Here is a 24,024-nt window from a genome sequence, read left to right on the forward strand (position 1 = left end):
TGGAACAGGCCCTTCGCTGCGTCACCTCCGCGCACCCGGCGGTCTGGAGTCACCATCTGGCCTGGATCGAGTATGCCCATAACAGCCAAATCTCGTCTGCTACCGGCCTCTCCCCTTTTGAGGCATGTTTGGGGTTCCAGCCCCCATTGTTCCCGCTGGTGGAGGGAGAGGTCGGTGTGCCCTCGGTCCAGGCCCACCTCAGGAGGTGCCGCCGGGTGTGGCGGACCGCCCGCTCTGCCCTATTAAAGGCCCGGACGAGGGCCAAAACCCATGCGGACCGCCGACGTTCCCCGGCCCCCACATACCAGCCCGGGCAGGAGGTGTGGCTGTCAACAAAGGACATCCCCCTCTGTGTGGACTCACCCAAATTAAAGGACAGATACATCGGCCCATTCCCCATCCTCAAGATCATCAACCCGGCCGCAGTGAAGCTCCGACTCCCAGCTTCACTGCGGATCCACCCTGTTTTCCACGTGTCCCGTATCAAGCCACACCACACCTCGCCCCTCTGTGCACCTGGCCCTACTCCGCCTCCTGCCCGGCTCATCGACGGGGAGCCTGCTTGGACGGTCCGCAGGCTCCTGGACGTCCGTCGTAAGGGCCGGGGGTTCCAATATCTGGTGGACTGGGAGGGGTATGGACCCGAGGAACGCTCCTGGGTGAAGAGGAGCTTCATCCTGGACCCGGCCCTCCTGGCCGATTTCTACAGACGTCACCCGGACAAGCCTGGTCGGGCGCCAGGAGGCGCCCGTTGAGGGGGGGGTCCTGTTGTGTGGGCCGCTGAAGAGGAGGTACTGCTGGCCCACCACCACCAGAGGGCGCCCTGCTTGGAGTGCGGGCTCCAAGCACAAGAGGGCGCCAGACCCAGAGGAGGTGACAGCTGTCACCCATTACTCCAGCTGTCACTCATCTACACCACCATATAAGCCGGACTGCAACTCCACCTCCCCGCCGAGAAATCGACTACCAGTACTAAGGTAATTTCTCTGCTGACTGACACATTGTGTAACCAACTGAACTTCTATTGCAGCCGTTTTCCTGAAGTGTTGCCTTGTCTGGAGGATTGGTGTTTGGTGTGACAGTGACGGCTTCACCTCGCACCCCGTCCCAGATAAGTGGTTGATCAGGAGCTGCACGAGTGTGAGTGATGTTGGAGGTGGAGGTGCTCCCTCCTAACGGTGTCTGGACTGTTAATCACTGAGTGTGCGGACTCACACTCACACATCATCTTTCTGTTTTCTGCCAGCAGTACCAGGGTCGACAGCCGAAGACAGAGGCCACCTGGGGACTCGGGACTTGGCGGCTCCGGTGTTCTTCAGGCCGTTGGTGGTGGAAGCCGTGTGGGACGCGGCTTCTCTCTCGTCGGGCGTCTTCTATCTTCGAGCCTGCCCACACGTCACCTGGTGTTTATTGACTGTGAACATTAAGACACGTTTCGTTGTGTAATATCACAACATTAAATTGTTACCTTTTGGCTTACTCATTGTCCGTTCATTTGCGCCCCCTGTTGTGGGTCCGTGCTACGACACCTTCACAACAGACATGATGCATACACAGTGAAGGTAGGGGGGTGCTCAGTCTAGGAGAGTGCTAAGACCCCAACAACTGTTACGGAAAACGCAATCTCATTTCAATGTAAGTTGCACAAGACGTCACAAACTATCTTAAAAGTATGTACAGACGGTTGCCCAGTTCCGGATCACCTTTTTAAAGTCCCACTATACGGAGCCATAATGCAACTGAATGTCCTTTATTGTTGTATTGGGTATTTTGGAGTAGCGCTTCTACTTAAAGTGTGAAGCCACATTATGTGTGGTGCAAATATTTGCCAGAAATGGATCACTTTTGCCGGTTCCGGATCACGACACTCTGTGTCACTTTGGGGGCATTCCTGGCATCTGGCTGGAGCCCTTCTAATGCAGAATGACACACACTGTGCCCGAGAATGTGTTTTGAACACAAAATGATATAAATTATACTTATTAAATGAGAATTTACTTTGTTTCAAAAGGCGCCGTTATACGTTTTACAAGCAAAAAATGAAGTGTGGAGATGAGATTTCTCCCGAATTAAAAAGTAAAAGCCCCCACATTCATGCCCATTCGTGATTTTGAGATGACCCCCAAAGTCCACATGACTGACAACTACAGACACGAGGCTGCTGCTTCAGTGATCCACAACGGGCAAATTTTTGCCTCGGAGATAAATGTGCACAGCAATTAAACAGCAAGACATAACACACTGACATTTTCTACCCAAGTAAGTATTTTCCCACTCTAGAACCAATGACACTGAATGGCTAACTCACCTTTGCTACGTTTTAGAGATCGTTATTTTAAAACTTGCAGGAATGAGTGAGTCAGAAAAAGCGTGCACACCGCAGACACAGGGATGTTTTGATTCCTCTGCTGATCACAAGGATGGCTGGATCCGGTCGAGCTTGTGGTCGTTTGTAGACAAAACATCAATCTTTACATTGGAACCAAGTATTAGCTTATTCGTGCTGATTACGAGAAACGGTGGCGCAAAAACTACAGCAGTGATCCGGAACTGGGCAAGTGACTGTACTAATTAACGTTAAGCACATACTAAGTATACAACAGTATGTCCCTCCCACTAAGTGTGGGCATGTCACACAGCACAAACCGGCTAATGTGGGCGTGTCTCAGAGTGAACAAAAGTCTCTGTGACATAAGTCACAGGATTCTAAAACAAGCCGTTTCAGGCTTTAATTTAATGCATAATCACAGAATTGTGGGAGTCTGAGGATGTTGAACAACCCGGGTCCCAAGTGTAAAATGGTGCATAAATATAGACTATACACAATATAACCCCTTTAAAGGCGAGCTTACAACTCAGTGTTGAATATTACAAATGTCACGGCAATGAGAGTATCTTAATAGCAACGAACTTAATGAATGTATAGTTTAAAAGTTGTTTGAACTGTAAGCTAAAACCAGTCGGCTTTGCTAACGCTAGCAGTTGTCAAACAGATGTTGAGGATGCTAACATCTAACACGGGACAGCGATACAACCGCAGAGAATACACGAACCAACAGCACCAGTAAAAATATGAAGAAAGAAAAAAAAACACCCCTCACCTTAATGTGCCTGTTCGGTCTGTGCGAGCTCAGAATTACAGTGCCGGGGCGAGAGCTAGCTAGCCGTGTGTGTGTGTGATAGAAAGCATCGATCCAGATGAGAGCGCGCGCGCGCACACACACACACAGGCCCGAACTACACGGACCTAAAGTGTCCGGAAAATACCTTCAAGTCAGCCAGTCCATAAAAACGAATACCAGCATCTCTGTGTAAACGTCTGACGTTGTTCCTCTCACTTGGCATACTTCATAATTTTATTTCGTAGCTCTGGCTCCACCTGGTGGTCAAACATGGGGTTGCACCCTAACGAGAAATGACTGAACGCTGCACACACAGACTTGCATGTTCTCATCGCGTGTGCGTGCTACATTTCCTCTCAAAACATGCACATTGTTATTTCTCCTTATAACTTAAGAATAGATGACACGGGAGTAGATTTTCACTCCTGTCCCACCCCACGCCCACGGAAAAATTCTTGTCCCATCCCACTCCTGTACTGCACCTTTTTTTTTTTTTTATTCTAGTTTTAAGGCAATACATCGAATTTGATCTTCTCCCCATTCGTTTTTTGATTACTTTGTGTTCTGCAGTTTTATTTCATAAGATATCGCATCAGGAACCATTCATCTGTGATAATACAGGGAGGCACTTATAGTTTTTAACAATGTGGTAGTGGGGGACACGTAATGATCCTGACATTTACTTTGACTTCTATTTCTGTAACTGCAGACTGTATGAAACCATATATTTTGTGTGGTCAGCTTTATTTTTTAGTTTTTGTTAATATATATATCCATTCCAACATTTAAGGCCTGCAGCATTTTCAAAGAAAAAAGGTTGGGACAGGGCATTTTATACTAAATTTAAGAATTAATCATTTTTACAGCCAGTTTTCTTGAGAATTGTCAGGATGAAAACGAACATTTCCAAGTCACTGAATATTTTGTAGACTTCATTTATATAGATCATTCAGAAATACAGTGTGGTACTTTATGGTAAATCTGTGTCAGGTAGACAGTTCTCAAAAACTAAATGTTCATGCTGGAACGAGATGAGGGAAGCCACCAAGACACCTCTGGAAGAGCTTTTGACTTCTGTGGGTGTGAGTGGAAAAACTGGGAATAGTGCAGCATTTTTATTTTTTAATCTTCATTTTAAATACAGTCCCAATTTTTTTCTATTTCTCAGCATTTTTCTAAAATTGACTGCCCAAATGATGGCAGGCCGGCTCGCTGCCTAAAACCTTGGTTCCCACTATGCCTGCTCCTGTAAAGTTTTAATCCCGTACCGTCCTAATCACATGATAAATAGCATAAATTCACTCCCATCCCCTGGGAATCCCACAACCCATGGGATTTCTGAAACAATGTCAGCCTCTACTTCACATCTGTACCTGGCGTGAAGCTTGTGCAGAAATCAAAATACACATCCATGTCTATATGCAAGTTCAATGACAAGCCTAAGGAAAATGCAATCAGCAAATAGATTAACCCACCACCTCAGGTTTAACATGATTACCAACAAAAAAAAAAAAAAAAATTCAACTTGCAAGTGTCTAAATTAATAGTGCACACTCGTGCCTGGCTGGGGAAGACAAATCACAGCCACACCACCAGCTTTTAAAAATACAAAGTGGCCAGTACTGGTGTCTGCTTTTAAAACAAACACTCCAATTCAAAAGCCATGTGGTTTAGTTTAAAAATTACCAATTGTTTCAGACAATTAGACTTTGTTTTTTATTTTAAGGAAACTTGTCTTCAGTGATGGGGGAGTTCGGAAAAGTCTCTGGCACTGTGGCAAATGTGTGAATATGATCAAGTTGCATAAGTATTTTAGTTTGCAGCTTCTGGGAATCTATGACCTCATGAGAAAAAAAAAAAAAGCCAAATTTAGTACAAGAAGAGACAGCTTTAATCGAAAGGTTTATTTCGTTTAAAGAATAAGAAAACCAATAAGAAACACCAATCAACTGGGAGGATCCAATTCCAGAAAAAGGTCTATACAAAAAAAAAAAAAAAAAGATTAATTTTATTGCCAACTCAAGCAGTTATCGTCTCTTCTGGAAGATGTTGCCCCTTCCCATTCCGCCACGGCCTCGACCCCTAGCAGCCACTGCAAAGACAAACAAGCACAGGAACCAATTTTAATAATCAGTTAATCTGTTGGTCAAGGGAATAGTTTTACACCAACAAAGCTCAATATGTACACAAATCTGTCACCTCTCATGTGCGCACACATTTTTGTTCACTATCAATCAATCAATCAATTTTTTTTTATATAGTGCCAAATCACAACAAACAGTTGCCCCAAGGCGCTTTATATTGTAAGGCAAGGCCATACAATAATTATGTAAAACCCCAACGGTCAAAACGACCCCCTGTGAGCAAGCACTTGGCTACAGTGGGAAGGAAAAACTCCCTTTTAACAGGAAGAAACCTCCAGCAGAACCAGGCTCAGGGAGGGGCATTCTTCTGCTGGGACTGGTTGGGGCTGAGGGAGAGAACCAGGAAAAAGACATGCTGTGGAGGGGAGCAGAGATCGATCACTAATGATTAAATGCAGAGTGGTGCATACAGAGCAAAAAGAGAAAGAAACAGTGCATCATGGGAACCCCCCAGCAGTCTACGTCTATAGCAGCATAACTAAGGGATGGTTCAGGGTCACCTGATCCAGCCCTAACTATAAGCTTTAGCAAAAAGGAAAGTTTTAAGCCTAATCTTAAAAGTAGAGAGGGTGTCTGTCTCCCTGATCTGAATTGGGAGCTGGTTCCACAGGAGAGGAGCCTGAAAGCTCTGCCTCCCATTCTACTCTTACAAACATATCCTGATCAAAAATGACTCCAAGATTTCTCACAGTATTACTAGAGGTCAGGGTAATGCCATCCAGAGTAAGGATCTGGTTAGACACCATGTTTCTAAGATTTGTGGGGCCAAGTACAATAACTTCAGTTTTATCTGAGTTTAAAAGCAGGAAATTAGAGGTCATCCATGTCTTTATGTCTGTAAGACAATCCTGCAGTTTAGCTAATTAGTGTGTCCCCTCTGGCTTCATGGATAGATAAAGCTGGGTATCATCTGCGTAACAATAAAAATTTAAGCAATACCGTCTAATAATACTGCCTAAGGGAAGCATGTATAAAGTGAATAAAATTGGTCATCTACATCATCATAGTGGAGATGTTCATGTTTTATGTTTAAATTGGCAGCTTTCACCATTTTATGGTTCTGTTGGTAGAAGCCCAATTAAAATATTTTGCTATGTGCACCTGATTTTAACAATTTCAAGATTTTAATATTTTAAAAATAAATGTGGGAACTGTATCAATGAATTACTGATACTATATTATTCAACAAATTTAATTTGAAAACAGTAAAAAATAAATAAATAAAAATAAAGCAGATGGCGCATTATCCCACCCCTCCAAGACGTTTTTCAGGCACGGTAGTACTTTGACTTCACAGACATCTGGTGTGAAACGAGTTACTGAAAAGCAGTTTTAACAGCACCAATGCATTGACTGATTCATGCATGCTCTACCCATGACAATATGCATATGGTATTTTGTTTACGCATGACTTAATCATGTGACTGGTGTTTGATTTCCATTATGTACAACCCCAATTCCAATGAAGTTGGGACGTTGTGTAAAGTGTAAATAAAAACAGAATACAATGATTTGCAAATGCTCTTCAACCTATATTCAGGTGAATTCACCACAAAGACAAGATATTTAATGTTCAAACTGATAATTTATTGGTTTTGTGCAAATATTTGTTCATTTTGAAATGGATTCCTGCAACACGTGTCAAAACAGCTGGGACAGTGGTATGTTTACCACTGTGTTACATCACCTTTCCTTCTAACAACACTCAATAAGCGTTTGGGAACTGAGGACACTAATTGTTGAAGCTTTGTAGGTGGAACTCGTTCCGATTCTTGCTTGATGTACGACTTCAGTTGTCATTTTGCGCTTCATAATACACCACACATTTTCAATGGGAAACAGGTCTGGACTGCCTGCAAGCCAGTCTAGTATCCGCACTCTTACTACGAAGCCACGCTGTTGTAACATGTGCAGAATGTGGCTTGGCATTGTCTTGCTGAAATAAGCAGGGACATCCCTGAAAAAGATGTTGCTTGGATGGCGGCATGTGTTGCTCCAAAACCTGAATGTACCTTTCAGCATTGATGGTGCCATCACAGATGTGTAAGTAGTCCATGCCATAGGCACTAATACACCCCCATACCATCACAGATGCTGGCTTTTGAACTTTGCACTTGTAACAATCTGGATGGTGTTTTTCCTCTTTTGTCCAGAGGACAAGGCATTCATTATTTCCAAAAAACAATTTGAAATGTGGACTAACACCACAGCACACTCTTCCACTTTGCGTCTGTCCATTTCAAATGAGCTTGGGCCCAGAGAAGGCAGCAGCGTTTCTGGATGTTGATGTATGGTTTTCACTTTGCATGGTAGAGTTTTAATTTGCACTTGTAGATGTAGCAAAGAACTGTGTTAACTGACAATGGCTTTCTGAAGTGTTCCTGAGCCCACACGGTAAGATCCTTTACACAATGATGTCAGTTTTTAATGCAGTGCCACCTGAGGGATCAAAGGTCACGGGTATTTAGTGTTGGTTTTCGGCCTTGCCACTTACACGTAGAAAGTTCTCCAGATTCTCTGAATTTTCTGATTATATTGTGGACTGTAGATAATAGAATCCCTCAATTCAATGTTGGTTTTCGGCCTTCCGCTTACGTTTATAACCACAAGTAAAACGGTCTGCTTGTGCAAGACTCCAGTGAAATGACTTTCAGGTCTGTATGGTGTGAAGAGAAATTCTTTCCCTTCCTTTCTCTCTCCTCTTTGCCTGCAGAGGATAGAGCTCTACCAAATGTTTTTTTTTTTACTGTTATCCTTTATTCACTATGCCCAAAAAAAAAAAAATGTGTTAGCGGTCTAAAAGTCATCACAACTAAATTTATCAGAAGCTAATTGGTCCACTAATGGTTTTCAAAGTTATCTGGAAAGCTAATCTGCTAATGAAAACATTAGCTTTGATAAGTAGCGGCTAGCAGAACTGTTACCACCACTGAATATTGTACAGAAAACATACATGATGCATAGACCAGAGTGTAAATGTGTTAAGGAATCAGAGGCTCTGACTCACCCTGTGCTTTCAGAATGGCTGCTTTGCCCCTTCCTGCTCCCGACCCCTGGTTCTTGTTCTTCATACTCTTTAGCATGGGAGCATTTTTTAACATGTCTGGTAGGATCAGGAAACGAATCTTGCTACCACGGATGTAGACTTGCTCCAGCTGTGCCACCCTCCCATCACGGTAAGTCACTGTAATGTTAGACATCTGCCGGGGGGGACAAGACCAGTTAAATGATATAGCTGTGAGCTCACATTCATACAGTAGTAAATGTATTACAATTCAAGTGGACAAAGCCTAAGCTAGTAAGGTAACAATACTTAGAATCTACACCAGTTGACAAACTCAAAACTTTGTGGAGAAACCAATCTTTACAGTGTGAATATTCGTGGAACAATTCATTGATGTCCATTACACCCCACACTCATATTAGACAAACCCTCAATCTTTTCCCACATTCTGGGTGTCCCCCCCCCAGGAAATTTTGAGAATATAAGTGCCCTGTGGTGCATTCTTTGGACTAAATTTGGACCTGAAACAGCTGTTAAATTTCTCTTGTGATCACATGCAGTATGGCACAACATGTGACTTAAACTTAGACAACTTTATTCATCCCAACAGGGGCAATTAATTTCAGCAGCCTGCATACCGGCACATCACAAAAAACATACTACATCCACATAAAATGTGCAACATACTACATCCACATAAAATGTGCAACATACTACATCCACATACCCATACATCTGACATGTGGCTTTTGAATGCATGTTGTGTCATGTAGGAGCATGTACAAAATATAACAATAGTTTTCCAAACAGTTTAAACTGTTTGGAATAACCATATCACCACCTGTTAATATATATTACTAAACATTTACCTGGAAAAAAAAAAAGGCTGTAACCCAAAGTCACACACACACACACACACCCCCCCCCCAAAAAAAAGTTTTTTTTTTTTTTTTAATTCTAGCTCTGAAATGCAATCTGGGACTATTCCAGACAATAAACTGCATTGAGTGTAGCATCCATTTTAGTGAGAAAAACGCAACTTTCCTTATTAAATTCACTCCAGTAATATTCTGCCCTTACTAAGAAGCAGCAGTTTTCTAGCTTGGCAGATGGTTCTGGAGGAAATCACTGAAGTAATTAACAAATTAAAAATATGGTTTGACAAATTATCATTAAACTTAAAACAGGGATGAAGTAGAGGTGTAAGAGTCACTAGGTGTTCACTGAAAACATTTGTTTCTATATTTATGTTCATCGTTAGTTGGTTTTATATTTTCTGTTGTGTTTTTAATCAGGTTGTTTTTGTCTCCTCTAAAATTGTATTGTAACATTAGTTATTACTATTATTGTTGTTGCTTTATTATTAATATCTAAACAAAAATAAATTTAAAAATTAGAATTTGTAATACATTTTTACATTTTTTACTTCTACAAACGCTGAGCCATTATTATACAGAAAACAAATGCACACAAACATGCTGAGATCCAAAGAGCTTAATGCTAACTTTAACATTGAAAACGCTATAGACATGCTAACGCGTTAGCGTCGGTCCGTTTTTAAGTTATAAAATACATCTATCAACTGTTTCAGAAGACCATAACAGGTCAGTTTAACATAAAAAAGTAAATATTACTCACAGACACGTGCTCTTTGGAGTTTTAGCAGGGAGAAATTAAGATAAAGTGAAATAAAACCAACGAAGCAGTGGATCAGATCAATGCTTTAAAGAAGAGCCATGCTGTAGAGACAATCATTTTCCAAACAAACACCCCCCAAAACAACGACTACTCTGAAGGACCGATAAGGGAACGTTAAGCAAATAGGCTATTGATGTCAGTGGATCGAATAATTTCTTAACGATACCTGAAGAGAACCGGGTTCTGACACCCAAGCTTACTAAGCGTTACATTTATCATACAATACCAAAACATCACAGAATTTAGTTGTTTAAATTATTGCCATACCTGCATTTATCTTGTGTAATATTGGAAATAAACGATCAGAAACTGACAAGGTAGAAAATTTGTTAAACGATGCTATGAGATTTGGCGCGGGAAGTAGGTAGGAAATTGTCTGGAACATCAAGACATTGTTGCGCATTTACTACCCTCACAAGAGCGTTCTTTTAGATGGCAACAATTTACAAAAAGACTGAAAACCGTCCAAAGACGGCAAATAAGCAGCCTCGGGCAACGCGGCCCAAAGTTAAGCAGTTTTGGGGGTTCACATTGCTATGGGCCTACCTGGCAGTTCATGTTGTCCTCAGCTTCTATCAGTTTGCCCCTGTAAACCTCTCCAGTGTTGGTTTCACAGGTCACAATGTGTCCCTCTGCTTCATGCAATACTTTGATGGGTACACCAATGGACATCTTTACAGCTTTGCTACTGAAAAGCAACAGGGGTTAGAAACATATTACAAACTGACACCATGACAGACAACACAATACTACATATCTCAATTACTTAAAAAAAAAAAAAAAAAAAAAAGATCACTTCTCTTTCTAAAGCATTTGAACAATGAAGTGGTGATTCCCAACCCTGGTACTCAGGGACCCCCTAATCTGCACATCTTCCATAACTCTCTGTTCTGCCAAAAGCTGAGGCTTGTTCAGGTGTGTTTGCTTTTGACTGGCTCAGCACACCTGAATCAGCTAATTTACTTTTGGCAAAGCAGGGATAGATGGCAAATGTGCAGATTAAGGGGACCCTATGGACCAGGTTGGGTACCACTGGATGTTCAACTCGAATAATATTTTTGAGTTAGAACAAGGCTCTAAACTTGATGTCTCAGTTGCCTAGCAACCTTGCAAACTACTTCTCTGAAATGATTTAGGATTATGATTAGTATAAGGGTTTTGATTTATTTTTTCCTGAAATGTGCAACAAGTATGGAAATTTGAACATTTGTGCTTCAAGACGAGAGTTTGCACAACTCAGAAAGGCTCAAAGTAGCAGAATTCCACAGGAAACATATCAAGGTATACCAGAAACTAATCATTTCACCTTGATTACATGCTCTCTTAATTTGATGATTTACAGGATTTTTTTTTATGTCTACACAAGCTGCCAGCCAGACAATCCCCTTATTTTATCAGTTTCTGTGACCTAAAAAGCACAATCAAACATTAAAACACAATTCACGAGTAAATACTTTGAGAGCTGTGTAATTATCCAGCAACAGAATTGTAATCAGAGCAAAAATTTAAATGGTAAAACAAACCCGTTACCATTTATGGAAGTTGTAGCTTTAGCGCGATCAAGATAAAGCTTTCTAGTCAAAACGTCTACAAACCAAGAAGTCCACACCTAAAACATCCACAGTACAGACCAAAACATCCACATAGTTTGAATTTGTTTATCATTAGTTCTGCTTCCTGATCAAAACAAGTGTTAAATATATGTTGCTCTTACCAAATGTTAATCTTTTTTGTGCATATAATTTTCCTTTGCTTTAATTTATGATCATCATGGAAAATTAATTTATACGCAAATATATTCTGCTTTTAATGTGATTACTGTTTAGTGTCTTATTTTGCTTCATCATTATTGTGATTATTATGATTACTATTTTCTGTGGGAAAATGTAGAGTGTGGACGTTTTGGGTGTGGACTTTTTTTTTTGCTTGTGGACATTCTGACCTGATACCAAGAAAAATATCCCAAAAATAATGTTTGAATTATAGCACGACTTATGACATCTAATTTTTAATAATTTTTTTTTATTTCATATCGTTTGTTTTTAATATTTACACATCTTTTATTTTTTTACCATCTCCCGTGTTTACAATAACCCATTTTTGCTTTTAATCGACTTGCTTTTTCCCTAAGTTAGCTGTAGCCAAGCTAACTACATTAGCCGTTAGCTGGCTAATACATTACTTCAAACGCAAAACTCACGAACGCCTTATGTTGTTAAGAAAAAACCGAGTACATAATAAAAAATATATATATAATTCAGAGTTTACAACAACGACCTTATTACTGAAACGTTAGATTTTGCATTTTTATCCAGCACAATGCAACAAAGCACGTAGTTACGCTAGCGGAGTGAATCAATGAAATATACAACCCAAAATCATAAAACACTATAAACTAGTAACAATGCTTAAACGAAAAATACCACAAACCTTAACTCTGTCCTGAAAAATTACGTCTTTGTCGAACTTCTCCCCTTTCTTTGTAAGAACAAAAAACGTGCACTCGTCGCTTTCACGCACAGTTTCGAGCCTTTTTCCGCCTACCCACAATGCCAATCGGTGAAAGAAGTGCATCCGGGAGAAGAGCGCAATGCACTGTGGTATTAGTAGTTTTTTCTGTGGGACCAACCTATCAGCCCTCTGAAATTTAACTTTTTCTTCAACATTTTCCCGAGTGCGTTCTTAACAGAACAAGGATTTTCAGCACAGCATTTCCAGTATCCGAGTTTTATTTTTGGATGCTTGCATTTTATTCGATTTATTTATATAGCGCCAAATCACAACAAAACTGCCTCAAGGCGCTTCACACTATTGTGCCTTAATTGAAAGTGATGACATGACAAGTCGGAAAAAAAATCGGTCACGTGACTCATGGTGCCATCTTGGTTCCAAAATAGCGTTTGCTGTTAATCTATCTGCATGAAAATACAGCTATTTTATTTATTTATTCGCTGAAAATGCCGGGTTGTTGAGCATTTGGAGGCACAAATAGACACAACAAGGACTTCAAGATGTACAGATTCCCTTCAGATCCTAACAGAAGAAGAATCTGGGGAAATAAAGTCAGCCGTGTGGGATGGACGCCGACTTCATTGTTGAAGCTTTTGAGAGGTAAATTTATTGTTCCGTCCCATGTACAGTAAAACTCACCTAAACCGTCATCGTTTAAACCAGATATTCACAGTCACCGGGCAAAAAAGTCCCAAAGTTTTTGTATTGTTTTCCATGTAATAAACACAGTATATAACGGATTTTGCATAACAGATTTTCGCTCACATCGGATAAAATGCAATGTATTTACATTAAACCCCTCGTATGTGGGACCGGAGTCATTTCCCTGATTAAAAGCCTGACCGTTTATTTTTCACGCAGTGTTCAGATTCGGCGCCGCATCCTGATGTGCACGTGTTAAATCAGAGACAGAAGGCTGTGATTTGACACTTTGCTGCTTTCACTGCTCTGTCTGCCATCATATTTTAATAGTTTTTTGCAGTGCACGCACTGATTACATTTTGATAATGGATCAAATACATTTAGCAGCAAAAAATTTTCAGAGCAAATTTTGACATTAAATGAGGCACACGTCCCAATTTAGGATTCTCTGTAGATGTTCGGCGCCTCCTGACTGTAACTAATCCATTACATACATACCGCTCACATTGGATAAAATGTCCCGTCCAGTCGCAATGTATTTCCATTAAAAACCCTGAGCAGTCTGGATGTGCACAGTAACAGAGGTACAAATTAAAGTTCAGCTCTGATACTCGCTGATTTGAGTGAATTTCTGTGATTAAAAGTCCAAACATTTATTTTTTTTAAAAACTGTGTTCAGACTCGGACCTGAAGCCTGACGTGCACCTGTTAAATCGACACAAATGGCTGTGATTTGACACTTTTCTGCTTTTACTCCTTTGTCTGCCATCATATTATAATAGTATTTGCGGTGCTCACGCTGATTAAAAATGGATCACAAAAGTTTGCAACTTTACAGCATGAAGTCAGTAAAAGAGGAAAATGTACATCTTACCTTTGATTTGGAGGTGATGATTGTAGAAAGAAAAGCTTGTTGAGGGTCAAATTAGTACAGAACAAAGCAAAATCCAGAGACGGAGAACTTTAAAACTGTCATGTACGTCATTGCAAGACACGGAGTTACAGAGCTGCAGAAGCATAAATTAGGCTTTAAATTAATTAAATAAAAAAGTAAGTCCCTTCGACTGCTCCCTTGTTTTGCACTCGGGGTTGCCACAGCAAATCCAAAGTGGATCTGCATGTTGATTTGGCACAGGTTTTACGCCAGATGCCCTTCCTGACACAACTCCACATTACATGGAAAAATGTGGCAGGGGTGGGATTTGCGCACTGAAACCAAGCGCACCAACCACGTGGCTACCACCCCTGCTTTAAATTAATTAAATAAATCATCATAAATGGTAAATTTGAAAGCTTAACTATTTTTATATTTATTTTGATAGCACCTGTACCTGGATGTGTTGCTGTATGTGGTTAAATGATTTTAAAAAAGTTGAAAACATTAAAGGTTCATCCAGTAGTTCAGCACAGTTGGGCCCAAAATGGCGCCATGTTCTGAGTTGACGTCACTCTCTCAATTAAGGCACACTACTTCACACCAGTAAGGTCTAACCTTATCAAACCCCCTGAGCAAGCACACAGTGCAACACATCTCCTTCGCATAGAGTTGATCAGGTTGTCAGTTGTGGCCTGTGGAATGTTGGTCCACTCCTCTTCAATGGCTGTGCGAAGTTGCAGGATATTGGCAGGAACTGGTACACGCTGTCGTATACGCTGTCCAGAGCATCCCAAACATGCTCAATGGGTGACATGTCCGGTGAGTATGCCGGCCATGCAAGAACTGGTACATTTTCAGCTTCCAAGAATTGTGTACAGATCCTTGCAGCATGGGGCCGTGCATTATCCTGCTGCAACATGAGGTGATGTTCTTGGATGTATGGCACAACAACGGGCCTCAGGATCTCGTCACGGTATCTCTGTGCATTCAAAATGCCATCGATAAAATGCACCTGTGTTCTTCGTCCATAACAGACGCCTGCCCATACATAACCCCACCGCCACCATGGGCCACTCGATCCACAGCATTGACATCAGAAAACCGCTCACCCACACGACGCCACACACGCTGTCTGCCATCTGCCCTGGACAGTGTGAACCGGGATTCATCCGTGAAGAGAACACCTCTCCAACGTGCCAAACGCCAGTGAATGTGAGCATTTGCCCACTCAAGTCGGTTACGACGCCGAACTGGAGTCAAGTCGAGACCCCGATGAGGACGACGAGCATGCAGATGAGCTTCCCTGAGACGGTTTCTGACAGTTTGTGCAGAAATTCTTTGGTTATGCAAACCGATTGTTTCAGCAGCTGTCCGAGTGGCTGGTCTCAGAAGATCTTGGAGGTGAACATGCTGGATGTGGAGGTCCTGGGCTGGTGTGGTTACACGTGGTCTGCGGTTGTGAGGCTGGTTGGATGTACTGCTTATGGTAGAGAAATGAGTATTCGATACACGAGCAACAGCTCTGGTTGACATTCCTGCTGTCAGCATGCCAATTGCATGCTCCCTCAAATCTTGTGCATTGTGCTGTGTGATAAAACTGCACCTTTCAGAGTGGCCTTTTATTGTGGGCAGTCTAAGGCACACCTGTGCACTAATCATGGTGTCTAATCAGCATCTTGATATGGCACACCTGTGAGGTGGGATGGATTATCTCAGCAAAGGAGAAGTGCTCACTATCACAGATTTAGACTGGTTTGTGAACAATATTTGAGGGAAATGGTGATATTGTGTATGTGGAAAAAGTTTTAGATCTTTGAGTTCATCTCATACAAAATGGGAGCAAAACCAAAAGTGTTACGTTTATATTTTTGTTGAGTGTAATTGGTACCACGTAAGGTGATGAAACGACACAGATTCCAGCCTCAGTGTATTATGGCCTACACAAAAATGCATGACTGCCATCCCACGGTGGTAGCTGTAGCCAGCTCGGGGTCATTGAAGAATTACACAGAGGTCAAAGTGTAAAAATGCTCCAGTCATTTTTGAAAACTATACTACATTTTTGTTTGATCATAATGATTCTAAAAATGTATAGTTTGGACTATCTGTGAGTGAATATTCTGGAGTTATGGGGTAAAAACAGCAAAAATGGTGACAAAGGTTCAAATAAAAGGATTAACAAATGAAATAGTTTTGAATGTGTTGAATGTTTGCTGTCCAAAGTAAAGGTCAAACAAGGTCGCCGTCCATTGGATTCATTGATATGTGACATATGTTACTCTGTAACATGATAGCAAAGCATGACAGATGGTGTAAACTATTCCTATTTAGAACCCCATTAACCCAAACAATAATTTGCATAATTGTTTTCTGAAATTGGAGCAACTTTAACTTTTGACCCCTGTACAAATTGAAAGTGACCTTTGTCACCATTTGTGTTGTTTTTACCCCATAACTCCAGAACATTCAGTCATAAACAGTCCAAACTATACCTTTTTGGAATTGATATGATCAAATAATGTAGTATAGTTTTTCACATGATTGGAGCAGTTTTACATTTTGACCTCTGTGTAATTCTTCATTGACCCCTAGTTGGCTACAGCTACCACCCTGGGATGGCTGTAATACATTTTTGTGTAGATCATGGTACACTGAGGCTGGATTCTAAGTGTTGTTTCATGACCTTAAGTGGTACTGAAAACCTGCTTGGCCCATGGACTAACAGGTGACAGTGGTAAGGAAAAACTCCCTCTGATGATATTGAGGAAGAAACCTCAAGCAGACCAGACTCAGAAGGGCGTCCCACTACTTAGGCCATTCTAACAGTTAAAAGGATTTAAAAAATTTTTACTAAGCTGAAGAAACAGGAAATAAAAAAACAGAATAGCATCAAAAACAGTGCAGTACTGAGGTGAGCACGCATTCATTGGCGCCACAGGCAGGGGATTGTGAGATCAGTCCAACACCATGGGGCACAGGGCCAGCGTCCATCCATCACCTCATCAGTTTCACTTTAATAAAAGCTGTCTTCATGGAAGACTTTATTCCAAAAGCAGACTGCAGTGGCTCAGAGAGATCACCCTCGGCAAGGTGGTCCACAGGCCACTGCCCCAGCTTCAGCCAGGGTCTTGTGGTCAGTCCAGTGCTCTGGGGTGTGTTTCCCTCATCTTCAGGAGGTCTCATGAGTGCCTCGGACAGAGAGAACTGCACCTAAGGTATGAGTTCACCAACAGTAAATCAGCAGGGAAACAGAGAGAACACTGCATTATTACAACTATTACATAATTGTACTTTGCACACAGAAACAAAATTATTTCACAAAAGCAAAAACTACCAGGGTCAAAATTCTTAGGGTCAAATTATTAGCCCTCCTGATGCTAATAGTCAATTATGTATCCTTTTTGCAGGATAACAGCCTGCACCCATTAGTTGTAGTTTTCAACAGGTCTCAGACATGTCTCCTGAGGAATCTCAGTTCATTATTCTTTGGTGAATCGCTCAAGCTCCTCCAGATTTCATGGTCTTCTGGTATGGAAGTTGGTCTTCAGATTTTCAATGTCCAAACTTTGTGCTGCTTAGTCAGTAACGTTCACTTTGGTTTTCTTCACCAGGAGAGACACATGTTTTGGGTCATTGTCGTGTTCGAAGACAAAGCGACAACCCAGACCCAGTTTTGCTGCTGACTGCTTCAGATTTTCTTTCAAAATCTTCACATATCCTTCTGTCTTCATGATTGAGATTCCCATTTCCAGACGCACTGAAGCATCCCCACAACATAATACTCCCACCGCCGAGTTTCACTGTAGGAACGGTGTTCTTTGGACTATACGCCTCTCCTTTCTTTCTCTAAACATACGCAACGTCTCTATGGCCAACGAGCTCTAGTTTTGTCTTATCTGACCAAAGGACATGCTTCCAGCATGCATAAACTTTGGTTGTCCTTAGCATACTTCAGTCTGTTTTGAAGGTTTCTCTTCTGCAGAAGAGGAGTTTTTCTTGGTCTGAAACCTCTGTCTATAACTCTTCAGGTCTTGTTTGAGACTACAATTCCCGCCCTGGCTAAATCATTCACTTGTGTCTTGACAGTTGTTCTGGGGTCTTTAGACACATCTCTCACCAGTTTTCTTTCCAGAGTCTTTGAAATCTTTCACTCCCTACCTCTGCCAGGCTTGTTCTATGCTGTGTGGTTCTCTTTGAATGATGTTCTTATAGGTTACAACCTCCCCACTGTCATTAATTCACACTCTGGGTCATAAGACACAAACAAACAAACTCAGCAACAACCTACTGTCTTCAGATAATTTATTTATTCTTTGCGCAAGGATGTATATAAAATTTTTGCCTGCCAAATGTCAGGCTTACCATAATTTGCAATAAATGTGTCATCTGGATTATGTTCCTCATTGTCATTATGTAAACACAGACTGTTGTGGAGCCAGTTTTGTTGTTATATTGCAAATGATGTCTGTTATGAGGGTTTGGCAGCTGTGGCATCTTTGTCTGACTGTCCTGTATTTATTTAGGAGTTGTGTTTGCCTTTTTTACTGTCTAGAAATATATATTTTCATAATCCTTATCTGGCTTTTATTGAGATTACCAAGAAAACAAAGCATTAAAATGAAATAGCTTCCTTCTATTTAATAGTCCTGTACGTGATCACACTGTGTACAAGGTATATCCACAAATTTGGAAATCAAAAGCCACACACAATATTCAAAGGTTCAAACACCCTATATAGACTTTTGAAAAATAATTTTTGAAGTTGTTTTTTTAAGTAGCTTTTCACAGAAAAGTTAATAAAAAACAATTTAATTATTGAGGTTCAATTTTAATTTTCAAATAATATAATTATAATAATTATAATCATCATCACAGGTTTATTTGTAGGTGTATTCCCTTGTATATGAAAAGTCAAAGACAATGAAAGGCATCAGAGCAGCAATGTAATGTCCTGGGTGTAATGTCTTCGGGCGGCCCACACAACAGTAATATGGATTTGTAAGACTGCAACTGTCACTTCATGATTCAGAAGTGGTGATTCAGCAAGATGATAAGACAGGAATTCTTATTCCATACCTATTTGTTGCAGGGTTTTTTTTGGTCTCCAGTGGCAGCACAGTGGCTTAGTGGTTAGCACTGTTGGGTTTGATTCCCACCTGTGTCCTTTCTGTGTGGAGTTTGCATGTTCTCCCCATGTTTGCATGGGTTCCCTCTCACATTTAAAGACATGCAGGTTAAGTGAACTGGAAACTTTCTAATTGTCCTTGCAAAAGAGATCTCGGTCTCAATGGGACTAAACTGGTTAAAGGTTAAATTAAATAAAATTTCATGGCTCACGTGATGTGATCATAGTGTCACTCATGCCATGTAATGACAAATGGGTAGCTGATCAAACTCAACTTTGGCTCACCTGTCTAACCCTTCTGGTTGTGGAGAGTTCCTGTGAAATGTGTGTGTGTGTGTGTGTGTGTGTGTGTGTGTGTGTGTGTGTGTGTGTGTGTGTGTGTGTGTGTGTGTGTGTGTGTGTGTGTGTGTGTGTGTGTGTGTGTGTGAGAGACGGGGGTGTTGAAAAACTATTATATTACTTCATTATGATGTCATAATTTGATTACAAATGATTTAATGTTAGATATAATCTACATATCTTCACTTTGTCTCTATTGGTTGTGGACATCCTGGAATTTTTTTCTTTTAGACTGTATTTTTCATGACATTGACTTTGAATTTTGACTGACCAGCTTCAAAAGTCAATCATCTGGAGACACTTGTCCAAGGAATATTCCTACAAAGTTTTATGAAAATCTGGTAAATTCCTTCCGAGTTATTTTATACGCAGGCAAACATCAATCAATTGTTACCATTCTCTGCACTACTGCTGGCACACAGGGTAATTAACAATCACAAAAAAAGGATAAATCTGATTAAATATAAGGGTGATTCTTAGACTACGGGCACTTGTGTCCTTTGATCATATTGTATGAAAAACAGAAAAAAGGGGAAATTTCACTCTTTTATAGTTATCTTTACAATGAAAGTGTGTTAAGAAATTTGTTCTAGTAGTCTATGATGACTTTTTCACCTTTTTTCAGCATCATTATATGCAAATATTGCCGTTTTGTGCTTGTCCCACACCCAGACTTTTGATCTTCAATGATAAAAATGAATGGTAAAGAAACGTTTTTCTAATGTTTTAAAATATCTCTGAAAAAAATATCAGTAAAATAATCAAAACATAATTGGGGTATTCAATGTCATATAACTGTTGTGATTTTTTTAAACAAAATGTAGTTGTCCCACACTATTGCCATAATTTCCACCACAACACTGTAATGTCCCTTTAAACAGTTTGTATGAAAGATTGTTTGGGTAGTTTCTATGGAGATAAACAGTGACATCAGAGCACAGGTATATAGCGCCAAATCACAACAAACAGTTGCCCCAAGGCGCTTTATACTGTAGGCAATGGTGTGGTGGAAATTACATTTACAAGGCCAATAGTGCCCGTAGTTAAAGAATCACCCGTTGTTGCATAAAATGATGTAAAATAATTTATTAACTGCCTATGAGAAATTATAAAAATAAAGCTGAAAACATTTTACTTATTTTTATGTAACATGAAATATTACACATTTATCAGCTTTCCTTTATTTTAAAAAGTTTCAGGCACAAAATTATTTATGCTGTATTGTACATACCCACACAGTATATTCGATTGTGAGCACATTTGTGCAGGATTGCTCAGTGACTACGTGTTGCTTAATGCGGGGCCTCACTACACTTTAAGGGCTTTTTAATGAGGACAGTCAAAACATAATGGCATAATAAAAGACACCATCAAATAAACCTCCATTTGATTTAGACCGCATTAGGTTCATGGCCTGGCGTCAGCAGGCGAGTGATTTGGTAAATGCCTCTTTGCTCAGCAGTGTGCCATGATGTGAATGTGTACATAACCCAGACTAAAAGCAGCAATGTTACAGGTGTATGGAATATTTGAATAGATAAAATCAGCTCTTTGTTCTGGCTGGTTGGTGCAAATGTGTTGTTTTGAGAATAGTTGTGAGACCATCAAGTGTCACACTGCCTGGCAGTGATTAAATCGCTGATTAATCTTGGCAACATCAGCAGTTCTGTAGATATACACTGCGCCTACCTAACACACCATATACATTGTTCCGAAAATGTTTCGACAGATTTACTGGAAGTAAAATAAAAGTTATCCGATAGTAATCAGGGCTGTGTGTAAAGTATTTCTTTCCTCCAGTTAATCCACCAAAATGGATTGATATCTGGGTTGGGATGGACAAGACACCCAGGGCTATTCTGTGTCTGTCCTATTCATATCAAATCCTCAGTTAAATAGAACAGATTCAGCACAGTGGCCTCGCCAATTATTACACTACGCCAAGGTCAAAAGAAATTCCACAAAAGGCCAGGAAGAAGGTGATTGACTGAAATCAAGTTGTCTAGATATAGTACAGCAGATAACTGAAACAATCATTCAAAAAGTGATGTAAGCACCAAATTCGGCACAAATGCTCCTTAGACACTCTTGAAAAACTAACTGGCCACTTGAATTTTCAACAGGCAACCAGGTAGGGGTCAATTGTAGAACTACAGAGGAGTCAAAATTTAAAAATTATCCAATCATATGGAAAACTATACCATATTATTTGTCTGAATATAAAGATTCCAAAACGGTATAGTTTGTACTGTCTGTGACTGAATGTTATGGAGTTATGACTTAAAAAAAACCCATTAAGAATGGTGATAAAGGTCAATTTCAGTTTGCACAGGGGTCATGTTGCTCCAATGTTGTTAAAAAGTGGTGTGCCGTTATTCTGCAAATAACGACACACTAAAATTCCACCACAGCAATGTGAAAATTGATCTCCAGTTACCTGATTGAACATTTGGCTGCACAAACAACTATTTTATTTTACTATTTTCACTTGTATTAAAAATGCCATAGTACTTATACAGTAAGTATAGTCATGTTGGATAATTGTTTTACTTCAGTAATTAGAATGATCAATTTACAATTTTAATTTCTTTTCATTTATATAGCACCAAATCACAAAAAGGTTGCCTCAAGGTGCTTCACACAAGTAAGGTCTAACCTTACTAACCCCCAGAGCAGCAGTGGTAAAGAAAAACTCCCTCTGAGGAAGAAACCTCAAGCAGACCAGACTCAAAGGGGTGACCCTCTGCTTGGGCCATGCTACAGACATAAATTACAAAATTGTCTTTGATTTTCTTTGATGTTGAATTTGATTCCTGAGATGTATGTATAATACCCTTTCTCTGTACTATAATGTGTTTTTTTGTGTGTTGACAGAGAGGACAGTGTTTTATGGTTTAATGAGGTCTTTGAGCAGGAACAGTTGTCTTTTTAGTGCTTCGCTTAGTGCAGCTGCTTTTATAGGTGGGGGTGACGTCACGTCATTTAACGTCGACAGCACATACACACTTTGGTGAAACAAACAGACCACCAAAATTGTTTAAGGATTTTCATTTTATGAGTAAAAACATTCAGGATTACCATTACAAATGATGACACCATACATGAATAACATGAGAGCGCAAACCTCTGCCAGTATCCAAGCGTCCTATCGTGTAGTGTTTCCTTAATCTGCCCTTTTTATTATCTAATGGGTTTACTCCAAAATGTATTGATTGCAAAGCTCTTTCACCAAATTTTACAAGTTAATTCTGTGAGAAAAAAAAATCCTCAAGTGTTTTACATAATCAGATGTGAGCGATCATCACTGAGCCTTGAAAAGTTCAGGTGGTTGTGAACAGATCCAGAAAGACATTGCAAGACACTGAGCTGAATACATCATAAGGTGCACATGAAGAGTACAACATATACAACAGTACTACACACAAACTCTTACAGTTATTGTATGTCAACAAAATGCACGAGCCCTTACTAGAAATACACAATTTTTATTACTAATTTTTGTGTGGGTGTTTGCAGATTCACCAGAAATATGGAACAAATATTGCCTGGCTGCAATTTCATGGTTGACTTCCACCCATTTGCAAATAGTCTGATTTTAACACAAGATTAATCCCCCAAACAATCTATAGTAAATCCCTTCAGCTGCAAACAAGGGGTTGCCACAGCAGATCGGAGATGGGTCCACAGGTCGGCAAGTTGTACACTGGACCCCCTTCCTGATGCAACTCCACATTACATTGAGAAATGTTGCAGGGGTGGGATTTGAACCGGGAACCTTCCGCACTGAACCCAAGTGCACTAACCACTTGGCCACCATCCCTACCTCCCCAAACAATCTATACCTGGCATAACACAAAATACACCCTTGCGGTATAGTCCTGGGTGGTTCATACACTGGGGGGTATATTTTGGTCTAGAACAGACTACACCCTGACAGTCCAAATCGTACCCCCTTGACCATTTCAGAATTAAGTATTTATTGTAATATTAATGAATTTTCCATCATACCTTAAAAATAGTGACACTGCAGTAGCAATGCTTTATAGCTTTTGAAAATGGACAGCACCATCACGTGCACCACTTTAGTCTGTAAGCTTTAAACTCAAAATTTAACACTGTACCCCTGATTACATTGTCTGGCTCAGTGTGTATGGCAGTGAGGGGCTGGGGAGGGGGTTATAATCTCATCTAGGGCATTATGAAATATCTGAGCATGTTTTATGCCTCGTGGCAGGTATATAAAACTGGTTACTGCACATTAACACTGGATATAGACTGAGTGGGGGCGCGGGGGGGGGGGTAGCATCTTGGAATGTTACACTGGACATTTTGATGTTTCAGGTCAATATGTAGAATTGTCACACAGTGGTGGACCACTTTCAAAACCATACGACTAAAAGGAGAAGTTGCCACCCGTTTTCCTACCTTTCTTGAGTGCCGTGTCTTCAGTTTATTGAAAAATACTGTTTATGTGAACTTGATAAGTGAAAATGTCCTGGCAGAAGTAATTCAATGTAGCACACAAACAAAAGTTATTCTAATGATTTGGTTGATTTAAGGTT

At 40.4% G+C, this 24,024-nt stretch overlaps 2 protein-coding genes across 6 annotated transcripts in view; both read right to left on the minus strand.

Annotated features, from left to right (window-relative positions):
- LOC117529468 (calcium/calmodulin-dependent protein kinase kinase 2-like) overlaps window positions 1–3,354 on the minus strand; it is a 53,958-nt gene extending 50,604 nt beyond the window's left edge. For 3 of the 5 annotated variants that reach the window (XM_034192268.1, XM_034192267.1, XM_034192264.1), the window contains exon 1: window positions 3,102–3,353. The gene's annotated coding sequence lies outside the window, so the exon portion shown is untranslated. Of the gene's footprint in view, window positions 1–3,101 lie in introns of all 5 variants that reach the window. The other 2 variants (XM_034192266.1, XM_034192265.1) reach the window with 1 other exon arrangement.
- A 1,641-nt stretch (window positions 3,355–4,995) lies between these two features.
- LOC117529654 (small nuclear ribonucleoprotein Sm D3) lies at window positions 4,996–12,531 on the minus strand. Its single transcript, XM_034192506.1, has 4 exons — window positions 12,399–12,531; window positions 10,515–10,656; window positions 8,274–8,466; window positions 4,996–5,214 (listed from the first exon to the last, which is right to left on the minus strand). The coding sequence occupies exons 2-4, from the start codon at window positions 10,638–10,640 to the stop codon at window positions 5,150–5,152; spliced, it is 384 nt and encodes a 127-aa protein (XP_034048397.1). The 5' UTR covers window positions 10,641–10,656; window positions 12,399–12,531; the 3' UTR covers window positions 4,996–5,149.
- Between the last annotated feature and the right edge of the window lie 11,493 nt (window positions 12,532–24,024).

This window comes from Thalassophryne amazonica, chromosome 17 (genome assembly GCF_902500255.1).
Source record: "Thalassophryne amazonica chromosome 17, fThaAma1.1, whole genome shotgun sequence".
Lineage (NCBI taxonomy): Eukaryota > Metazoa > Chordata > Actinopteri > Batrachoidiformes > Batrachoididae > Thalassophryne > Thalassophryne amazonica.